This window comes from Tuber melanosporum (genome assembly GCF_000151645.1).
Source record: "Tuber melanosporum whole genome shotgun sequence assembly, scaffold_2, strain Mel28".
Lineage (NCBI taxonomy): Eukaryota > Fungi > Ascomycota > Pezizomycetes > Pezizales > Tuberaceae > Tuber > Tuber melanosporum.
The window spans coordinates 1,755,552-1,766,518 of NW_003298863.1; the positions used below are offsets into that span (position 1 = coordinate 1,755,552).

The 10,967-nt window shown below is 49.0% G+C and overlaps 2 protein-coding genes; one reads left to right on the plus strand and one right to left on the minus strand.

Moving 5' to 3' along the window:
- Positions 1-1,088: 1,088 nt before the first annotated feature.
- GSTUM_00005662001 (uncharacterized protein) lies at positions 1,089-4,220 on the minus strand. XM_002837764.2 has 9 exons: positions 4,185-4,220; positions 4,047-4,108; positions 3,485-3,704; positions 3,313-3,379; positions 3,173-3,254; positions 2,719-3,122; positions 1,861-2,660; positions 1,556-1,806; positions 1,089-1,504 (listed from the first exon to the last, which is right to left on the minus strand). Exons 3-9 carry the CDS (start codon positions 3,687-3,689, stop codon positions 1,322-1,324), a joined length of 1,992 nt encoding a protein of 663 aa, XP_002837810.1. The 5' UTR covers positions 3,690-3,704; positions 4,047-4,108; positions 4,185-4,220; the 3' UTR covers positions 1,089-1,321.
- Positions 4,221-5,096: 876 nt separating this feature from the next.
- Positions 5,097-7,533, plus strand: GSTUM_00005664001 (uncharacterized protein; the record flags this gene model as incomplete). XM_002837765.2 has 7 exons in its annotated part: positions 5,097-5,534; positions 5,995-6,089; positions 6,201-6,320; positions 6,382-6,636; positions 6,709-7,003; positions 7,055-7,235; positions 7,298-7,533. 7 exons carry the CDS (start codon positions 5,097-5,099, stop codon positions 7,369-7,371), a joined length of 1,458 nt encoding a protein of 485 aa, XP_002837811.1. The 3' UTR covers positions 7,372-7,533.
- Positions 7,534-10,967: the final 3,434 nt, after the last annotated feature.

Sequence of the window (10,967 nt, forward strand, 5' to 3'; positions counted from 1 at the left end):
ACTTTACGCCGGCCACCGAGGCCCGGGTCGGTAGGGACCTCCCGCAGAGCCGCCTCCGGCCCCATCGAGATCCCCCGGTATATATATGCATATATGCGCCCGTGGGGTTCTAACCGTCACCATGATAATTGACGTATCATACGGTAGCTTGCATAACTCGGCTTGGACAGGTACTATAGCAAGATTGTATGAAATTGATTTGGGATCTCGTGGGATCTACCATGTTCCCTCCCCCCCACCCCCACCCACCCCCACCCACCCACGCCGTCTCTTAACTATTCGATCCGGGAAATGGCGGAGACAAGTTAATTTAGAGAGAACAAGTATTGGGTGGGTTGTTGCTGTACTTGTAGTGCCCCCCACCCTTCCCCTTCCCTCCCCGCCGCGCCATCGACGTCGAGCACTTGTATGCGTTCTTAAGTGAAACAATCGTAAAAATAAAAAATGAAAAAAATGAAAATAAAAATGAAAATAAATCTCATTCGGTCACAATTGATGTTGCGCTCATTCTGGGGGTACTGGTATTGTACTGTGCTTCTCGTGCTCGAAACGAAAATCGTCGAACCAAAGTTTGAGCATCGCACTTAGAGACTCCGTTACTTATCTATTAACTTATGCAATGAACCCTTTCCGGGTGTTCTCAAGTTGTTTTAAAGGGCTTTTGTTCCACCGCCACAACAGAGATGCAGATTCTGACCAGCCCAACTTCCAATAATCGTATTGCAGATTCTGAGTACCTTAACTTATGCTTCATCCCTGCTCTACCAGCAAGGTTCCCAAAAATAGTTGTTGAGCCTAGACGCTGTTTATTGGAGAACGCAAGTCGGTGTAATTATCATACACCAGGTATTTGGTGGAGCACAACTTTAGGTCCTATGGGATTGGATAGAGGGCATGAGACCGTGGCGGCGTTAATGGGCCATGTTCGCGGGGGTTGAGGCGCCTGCATCTTTTTGGCGAAAGCTTGGTTCCTCCTCCCCGGTAGTAGTGTCCCCAATTATTGACCAATACTGGTACTTTCGTAGTGCCTATGCGTATTCTTGAATCTACGATGACAACTACGGTGCCGTGAATAGCCCCCCTCAATCTGAATCAATCAAGGTTCACAATTGCTTCGCAAAATATCACACCAAACGTGGCTCCCATAAACCATCATTAACAAAGGCTAGAAAGACATGATTCATCAACATAGCTGTATCACATTTCATATTTAATAGAAAAGAAATCCCCTTCAGAGTTTTTTATTTCCCAATCACACTCTAGAAAACAAAACCAAAAGAAACAGCGAAAAACACTGGTATCATATTTTTCTTCCTTTGATTCAAATAGCGACCTCCACTCTACCCTCGTTTCCAGGTGATGGCCCCTGGAGGTTAGGAAGGAGATAGGTGATATCGTCCCATGGGTGTCTGTACAGACCAGTCCTCAATCTCTTCTGGTCAAGGTAATGGGCAATGAGACCAATAGAACGTCCGAGTACGAACAATCCGTTAAGGACACCCATCTGAAACAACGTTAGCCCACCCAAACACATAATAGATCACCGAGAATTTACCTTGAGATAGTCCTCTGCCTCCTCAGCGGTGAATGCACCACAATTTCGGATGAGGTCAACAAAACATACGGCAACACAACCGTCGACGTTGAGAATAAGGTTATCCTTCTTGCTTGTGGTGACGGTCTCGACCGCGAGGGCGTAGTCCAAAAGCTTATGGCTAGGGAATCTCTTGAGAACAAATTCCTTGACAAGTTCAACACGGAGATCGGGATTGTTTCTAGATTTGACCCTATGACCGATACCAGGGACTAACATGTTGTCAGCGCTCCTCTATCGGGACTAGAAGTGCTCGGAGTACTTACTCAGTTTGTTCTGCTTCCTCATTGTGTCTACAAAGTCTCTTGGGCTCAATCCCTTGTCAAAAGCGCCAGTGAACTCAGCAGCGGCGCCGTCCAAAGCACCACCAAATCTCTCACCAATAGTCAACAGACCGGATACAAGGGCAGAAATCAAATCCTTTCCGGCTCTGGTGGTAATAATGGTATTCATTGCGCCGGAAACAGCCGGTCCATGGTCAGCAGTTAACATCAATACCATTTCCAGGAACTTGGAGGCGTATTCAGGTAGACGGCGACGGAACCACAAAAGAGACATAACACCTCCAATCCCGATGTCTTCCTTGAAGACATCAGAAATGGGCATACCAGCATACAGAAGTTCCTGTCCACGATCGTCGGAGATGGTAGAGATGAATGCAGCAGGTTTACGGACAAGACCCAGTTCTTGGGCCCAGGAATAATCAATGGGAATTTTTGGAACAACAGGCTCAGGCTGCGGAACGATAGTGCCAGCCTTGACTAGACCCTGGTAAACAGTAGCCAAGGTCTGGGGAAATTCCTCAAAGGTTTCGGGAACGTGGAATCCTGCCTCTTTCATGGCAGCATTCTTGGATGCTGCGGTCTCGAGCTGCGAGTTGGCAAAAGAGCCAGCATGTCCGAATTGCACCTCAGTCTTGAACATAGAAGCGCAAGTTCCGATGGCCCATGCAACGATAGGCTTGGTAATCGTTCCGTTCTTAACGGCCTCGATCACCCGATATTCCTCTACACCACCAACCTCACCAAGAAGGACAAGGATCTTGCACTCTGGATCGAGTTCGTATCTGTAGTGCTCGGTTAGTTTTGCTGGCTTCCATAAATACCACACTGGACCTCAAATACCTCAACAAATGATCAATGAAAGTAGTTCCAGGGTATCTATCTCCTCCAATAGCAACGCCCTCATAAACACCATCGGTTACCTCGGCGAGAATATTGTTCAATTCGTTACTCATACCACCAGATTTGGAGACGTATCCAACAGATCCCTTGCGGTAAAGCTTTGAGGCTACAATATTATCCATCATTCCTCCGGTATTACCAATCTTGTAGCATCCTGGTTTGATACCACCAACAGTAGCAGGTCCTACAATGGTGATATTCTTTTGCTGAGCAATGTGCATGATTTCACGCGCGCGCCTCTCTGGAACACCTTCAGCAATGATCGCAATAGACTTGATCTGAGGCTTCTCCATAAGTTCCAAAGTGCTAGAATACACCGAGCGGGAACTAGCAAAGTTCACAACCTAAAATGATCAGCAAAACCTATTAATTCAAGGAGTGTAGTGAATATTACAGTGTCAACTTCGGGGTGCTTCTCACAAGCCTTCTCTACAGACTGGTAGACAGGAAGCAATGTCTCGGAAGTTCCCCAATACCTAAAAAGACCCGTATTAGCTACCATCAGAGAAAAATACCAGCTCGGGAATCATTTACATCTTGGATACAAATTGTCCACCAAAGGGGTAAATAATTGCAGCTACACTAGGGGTTTTACGCTTGCCTAAAGGTCTCAATCATCAGCCCTGAATTACTTTGAATTGAGCCCAGCGAAGAAAGCTCTAGAGCTCAATTACCAAAAGGGAGGAGATGCCCATAAATTACTCACAGATGAAGTCAAAATCCAGCATTCCCTGGCAAGCTCTTGGCTGCAACCCATAGACAAATGCACGGGTTTTAGTGTGGAAAAGAGTGTGCTCCGCTGGTGGGGACCTTGGGCGAGAAGGTGCACTAAAACGACGAATATTGTCGTTCGCCCTCAGGTTTTCAGATTGGCTTTTGGCCACCGGAGGGGCGAGGGAAGCTTGGGACATCTCGAAAGTTCAATTCTTTTGACGAGTTAGCAACAATTGATATGAAACTACTGGAAGAAAGAAGACAAAACCTCTGTAGAGGCGACGAGAGAGTGGGTCAAATTTTAGAGGACAAAATGAGAAGTAGCGGGAAAGGATAAAGGTTCTAAAAAGATGGAAACTTCAATGCAAGTACAGCAATGCACTGCATGAGAATTGGTCTCTCTCTCCAACCACAATACCCCTCACTTGCAAAGAGGGCGTCATGCTATGCAAGGACGAGCAAATCACAGACCCCATCGAGGCACGGAGGGATAGAAGTTGAAGCGGAAGCTCGGCCAAATTTGTAAATCAATGGAGAAACATCTCTAGACTCACCAATCTAACCTTTGAGTAGAGACCGTTGCTTAGAAGCAAAAAGGGGAGGCTATTGGAGGCTGCTATAAAGCTCGACGGTTAGCTGAATGGATAAAAGCAAAGGAGTATTATCTGGATGGAGAAGGAAGCCAAACTTACGACGAAGAAATCACTAAGGAACAAGCAAGGCAAGATGAGGAGAGGGGAGAGGGACGGTGAGAAGGACGGGAAAAGGAGAGAGGGAAGAGAGAAGCTGAGGAGCGGGACCAAGTCTTGCTGGGCATGCAACCGGAGAGAGATAGGTAGGGTCTGGCGAGCGTTGGGGGGGGGGGCGGGGGTATGTAGTTGGGTGAGGAAGAAAAAAAAAGGTGTCCAACCATCAGCGGAGTGAACCCGGCCTTGCACCTTCCTTAGCAAGCGGAGGAGTGCTCCCCTGGTAGGGCCTGGGACAACAATTGAAATTCCGATTGCCGGTGGTCGTCCTGTTCTGTTGGGACTTCCTACTCCTAGTGAAAATAACTTCTTTTGGACAAAATTGGCGGGGTATAAAGTGTGGCGTTAGTGTGGCTTTAACGCAAATCAGCTCAAATCTTACCTGGAACGGCAAGGCTAGGTACCGGGTCAGAAGGGGCTTACTCGGGTTTGGCGCTGGAACCACACCCTTTTTTACCTCAAGAAGGAACAGACCCAGCTATGGGGAAGCCAAGATAGTGGGGCACCCCTGCAGTCCGCCATGTAGACTTCAGGAAAGGAGAAAGAACCATTGGGGAGAAGAAAAAATACCGGAGCCCAACGCTTCAGACCAACCCTGGGCACCTGGTCTTCACCCGCCGTGTGTGCTGTCTGACCCTCCTCCCCTCCCCCTTTCCCCTCCCGCTTTCGATCTCGAGCTTCCCTGATCTTTTCCCGTCCATTCACCCTACCCCCCCGTGTCGTTCTTCTGCTCTCTTCCCCCCCCTTCCACTCTTCCTCTCCATCTCTCTCCATCCTATCCCTCCTCAACATCTCAAGCAAACAAGCCACCTCTCTCCGGTTTAGAATCCCGTTGATACCCCTTACCCATTCTCCAAGATGTCTGCTAAATCAATTCGCGAAGCTGACGGGAAGGCTATCCTCAATTACCATCTCACTCGTTCCGCCGTCATCTCTGAGTCTCCTTTGCCTCCCCCTCCTCACAATGCACCAGCAAAACTTGCCTCCATCACCTTTCCTGAAGGTTCGTCTCCAGCAGCTATCTTAGATGCTGCTGAGCAGCAATACCCATGGCTGCTCGAGCAAGGTGCCAAGTTTGTCGCAAAGCCTGATCAACTCATCAAGAGACGTGGAAAGGCTGGATTGTTAGCATTGAACAAGAATTGGGCCGATGCACGTGCTTGGATTCAGGAGAGAGCCGGATCGGAGGTCCAGGTAGAGGTTGTCAAGGGCTACCTGAGAACTTTCTTGGTTGAGCCCTTTTGCCCGCACAAGCCTGAGGAGGAATATTATATCAACATCCATTCCGTCAGAGAAGTAAGTACCTTTCCAATACCCGTGTTTCCTCGTTGCTTCTTCTTGCAATGGGTGGCGGTCTCCTTCGAATTTTCTGTGCTTAGTTAGGGAGGATGGATTGTTCTGCCGTTCGCAAAGCTATATAATCTTTCGGGCGAGCGGAAACAACCAGCTCTCCCTCCCAGAACAATGCACTTTTCCGACACCGGAAGTTCCCCGCATCACGCACCCGCATCACATCACGGACCCATTCAAGTCGATTTCATCCTTTCGCTTATCGGGCTTCCTATGCTTCAGTATCCTGTAACAGGAGGATCTACCCGCAAAACTCTTGCTTTCCTGCGATTCCCAGATTTTGTTGATCCACTTTTTCTTTTTTTTCTCGGTTCTTGCTACCGCAATGCCGATTGTTGATGATGCCTCCATCATCTCCGAAGTCTGTAGTGTTGATTGGATATCTGCTAACTCTGATGACGTAAAGGGTGACTGGATTCTCTTTACCCATGAGGGTGGTGTGGATGTTGGCGATGTGGATGCAAAAGCTGAGAAACTTTTGATTCCGGTTGATCTGAAACAGTTAGTTTACCTCCGTCTCGACGTGAAAAAAATAAAAAATAATTTGACCTTTTTTCAATACAAAAAGGAAGACTCTCCCTGAGCTATATAACTAACATCCACATAATGTAGATACCCCTCAAATGAAACTATTGCGTCCACCCTTCTCAAAAAGGTTCCCTCAGGAGTACATAATGTGTTGGTCGACTTCATTACAAGATTATACGCTGTCTATGTCGACTGCCAATTTACGTTTGTTTGCCCTTGAAGCTAGAGGGAACCGAGGGTTTTATTAACAAACTTGCGCCTACAGCTACCTTGAGATCAACCCCTTGGTGGTCATTCCCAACGAGGACAAGACCTCAGCCGAGGTCCACTTCTTGGATCTTGCTGCAAAACTCGATCAAACAGCCGAGTTTGAGTGCGGAGCAAAATGGGCAGTCGCCCGAAGCCCTATAGCCCTCGGCCTCAGACCAGTTGCCGGAAACAGCACCACCGTCTCTATCGACGCTGGTCCGCCAATGGAATTCCCAGCTCCCTTTGGTCGTGAACTTTCTAAGGAAGAGGCGTAGGTCTCCTCGTTCTACGCCCCCACGGTAGGTTGGATCGTGGGGTTACTTCTAACACATGTGACATTCAGGTACATTGCTGAGCTTGACGCTAAGACTGGTGCCTCGCTTAAGTTGACTGTTCTTAACCCAGTTGGGCGAGTTTGGACTCTTGTCGCTGGTGGTGGCGCCTCAGTAGTCTACGCTGATGCCATTGCTTCATCTGGATTTGCCAGCGAATTGGCTAACTATGGAGAATACTCCGGCGCTCCTACTGAGGGACAAACATACCTCTATGCTCGCACAGTCTTTGATCTGATGCTGCGAGCTCCTATCCACCCAGATGGTCGTGTCCTCTTCATTGGTGGTGGTATTGCCAACTTTACTGTACGATCCCCTTGGGCTTTCGAACTTGAAACCCCTACTAATTGTTTATAGAATGTTGCCTCGACTTTCAAGGGCGTCATCCGCGCTCTCCGTGAGTTTGCTCCTGTGTTCATTGAGCACAAGGTTCAAATCTGGGTCCGCCGTGCTGGGCCCAACTACCAAGAAGGCCTGAAGAACATCAAGAATGTTGGACAAGAGCTGAAGCTTGATATGCACGTCTACGGGCCTGAATGTAGGACCCCGCCCCCCAACTATCTCTTAGTTTGAAAACCTCCTCTAATTGTCTCACCCCAGGCCATGTTTCTGGTATTGTTCCAATGGCGCTTCTTGGAAAGAACCCCGGAAATATTCAGGAGTACTCGGGGTAAAAAGGTATTTAATGTGCGGGGAAGCAAAACATAGAGTTAGCTGTTTTTATTAGGTTTTCAGCATTCAGAATTATTATTTTTCTTGGGGGAATACCAAAAGCAAATGGTCGCTTCCCAAAATTCTGGTCATGAAGGGGACATTTAAATATAACATGATCTTTTCCATCACCGGTCCTCCGGAAGTATGCTCTTTTAGGGCGATCGTAATCACTGGTAATCCTGTGGGACCAAAATTCCTCGCCCAACCTTTCGAGCGAACTATCGACCCCAGAATATAACCCTGCACGAAATCCACCACGAGTAAGTATTGCCCGCCCGCCCACAGCCACTGGCTCCACCTCAAGAAACATCGCGAGGATGCAATACACGCTCACACTGGTTGCGCCCGATGTCCATTGTTCACAAGCTATCACTCACACAAGAGCGGGAAAGCTGACAGCGCGGATCTCGAAACAAATCCATAGGGCACCATCAATCCCAAGAAAAACGGAAATGTCCATGCGATGGATCACCTAAGAGCGCTGTCCTATAACAACCCCGATAACCGCCCCCTCTTGAACAAGTACCGGTACCCGCACCACCCGACCCTCTCGATCAAAGGAGTTACAGCAGGTTCACACCCACACACCCGCCACCAAATAGCAAACAAACAAAACATCCCATTCCCAGTATTATAATAAAAAAATTAACCCCGGAACCTCCCAAACCATCCAAAAGCCCGATTCATCATGAGCATAAAAAACAACCCGACCCCCGAAAGCGCGGCGTTAACGCAAGGTATCCCCACCGCCCAAATACTCTACCACATACCAGTCTTCACTGAACCATAGATCGAGTGTGTACTGTACGGCACCCCGACCGGACGCAACCGCAGTCCATCTGAAAGAGTGGGGGTCGCCAACACCACCCGTCCATCATATTCGCTCCGCTTTTCGGGGACCAACTGTTAAAAGTTACTCCGTACCCATAACGTAAAAGTTCTTGCGTCGTCGGAGATCAATACTGGAAGGCGGTCGGGTGGCGGCATCTGACCGGGGGGTGGGCAACGGGATTAGCGGTGGTTCGTTCGTGCTGTGATAAGATGGTGGGTTTGATGGGATGCTGTTGCCCGAGCGAGTGAGTTGTGGTGATGCACTAGGGGTGGGGAGGTTTAAATTCAGTGTGGAAGTATATAGGTTAAGGCTGGAGGAGCTAACCTCTCTCTCTACCCGGCGGGCCGGACTGGGGATAAATTGTTTTCTCATTAAGTAGGTCAAGTTGTCCGGGGGCGGGTTCAAAACTTGGTGCACTTTGTATGATACTCTACTCAAGTACAGTACTATACAGGATTAGGCGTATGATATCATGGTAGGGATATGATATCATAGGAACAAATTTCTCGGTGGATTTGCCACTGCGGGAAGGAAACTATCATCAACTCTGTAAACATTCCAAATATCATACGCAGGATAGCCTACGTGATCGGCAATGACCAACCCCCGGAGCCGGACTCGAGTATAATAATGATAATAATGATAACCGGGAAAAATACTAGTCACAAGTAGGAGGGAAAAGCAACACCTCTGATATTATAAAAATAAATATGACACTAGCGACTACCGCTCTACCGGCCCTTTTGCACGGAACCCCGACTCTACTTGACCCGACATGGCACAGTACCGTACCAGTAGTATTATATCATACTGTACATCATCCGCAGATGCCGGTATCATACTCTACCCGCCACCACCACCCAAAACCGAAAACCCTTCGCGATTACCTGCCCGCCAAGTACTCGAGTATAAAACCTCATCAGCCCCACCGGCTCATACCGTCCGTACTGTACCGAATCGAGCCGACGAACCGAGCCATCGCACGGCCCATTTTTCGCACCCACCGCCACCGCCGCCTCATTATCGCCTTGGGCGCGAATGGAAAAGCAAGCAATCCTCCGCACTGCCAGTGAGCACGGTACCGTACTCGAGTAGTAAGTGGTAGGATACCGCACAACATCGCACTGCAGATAGTTCTAACGCAACCGGGATGGGGGGAGGGGGGAGGACTTCAAGTTCCTTTCTTGCAACACTAGATTACTTCTTGTCGGCGTGGAAGAGTCGACTATCTATCTACTCGTAGATTAACTGTACTGCACACCACTGAAATGGTACAGTACTGTACTTTGGATGTGCAGAATACGTAGGGTATACAGTATCACACTGTATATCAGAAGTCAAGTCAAGTCCATCAAAATACCATGATATAATAGCACCAAGATTTGATTTGATTTGATTTGATTTGATTTTTCCATTCGCCCGACAAAACAAAAAAGACAAAAAAAAAAAGGCTTGGCGATATGCCCCTCCCTTCCCCTCACATCGCAGCGCACCCGGCAGCGAAAAAACAAGTACTATGCTGGCCAGCGGAATTACCATACAAGTACTCGTACCTGTATCAAAAACTCCATTATCCCGTCAAAGACGATACGATACGACACGATACGACCATGATACTCGCACACACACAAACACACGGAGCGAGAAAAATTTCGGAAATTCCGGTACAGTTAGCGGGGCATTCCTGCAACCACACCAAGTTTATTTTTGTTTGTGTAGACATCATCTTTTTATCCGGTACAACCAGAATTTTCACTCAAAGAACTACTCCACCCCTCACTCATGATACGCCTCCCTTAGGTGGTGTGGCCAATCACAGCCCTCCATCCTAAGGCTTCATTCCCTTTGAGAGTTTAGGACGCTGGCCATAAGACCATCCTACTCACTCACCATGTCCTCTCAACCCTCGTCCCCGGCCTTGCCGCACCTTCCCCACTCCCCCTCTCCCCTGGGGGGACCCAGAAGCCCTACCAAGAGCCCAAGGGTCAACTCCCCCAGCCTCCTCCCGCCCGGCTCCCCTTAGGGAGTGTCCCTCAACTTGACCCTCCCCATGTTCGCCACTATCAGGCACCAGAGAGGCTGTCCCAACGCCTTAATCAATGTGGGAAACAGAATCGTGGCCAGGGGAAGTACTTTCCCAGAGGTCAGACGGGAGCTAGGGTGCACAGATGCATGCTATGTCCTCCTCACCGGAAACACGAAGGCTCCGACCATAGCGGCACCCCAACCAGAACTACCAGGTTTCAGAACTACGCTCCAGAAGATCTTCGGCAATGAAGCGGTAGACGCAGCCGACACCGACGCCCTGGCCTTCCTGGCAGCAGCAGCTTCCTCCTACCACCCGTCACAAGAAAGCCCTGTGCCAGTATCCCAAATACCACAGGTCCCAGCCTCCTCCCCACCAATGGACGAAGTTAACGAACCCATGGACCAATCCCAAGACATCGGAATAACCGAAACACAGGTTACACAAGATGTAGCATTGTCCCAAGGAAATGGGAAAAACACAGACCAAACAGGGCTGGGGGATAGCCAGCACGCCCACAGCCCAAGCGGAGTGCCGGAGAGCTCAGCCCCCCAGAATGCACCAAGGCAGGTACATTTTTCCTCCCCCCTGGCCACAACAAGAGAAATCCCGGGAACCCCAACCGGAAATATAACAAACAACCCGGGCTCCTCACAAACCAGAGACCACCACACCACCCCCTCCTCCTCCTCGCTGTA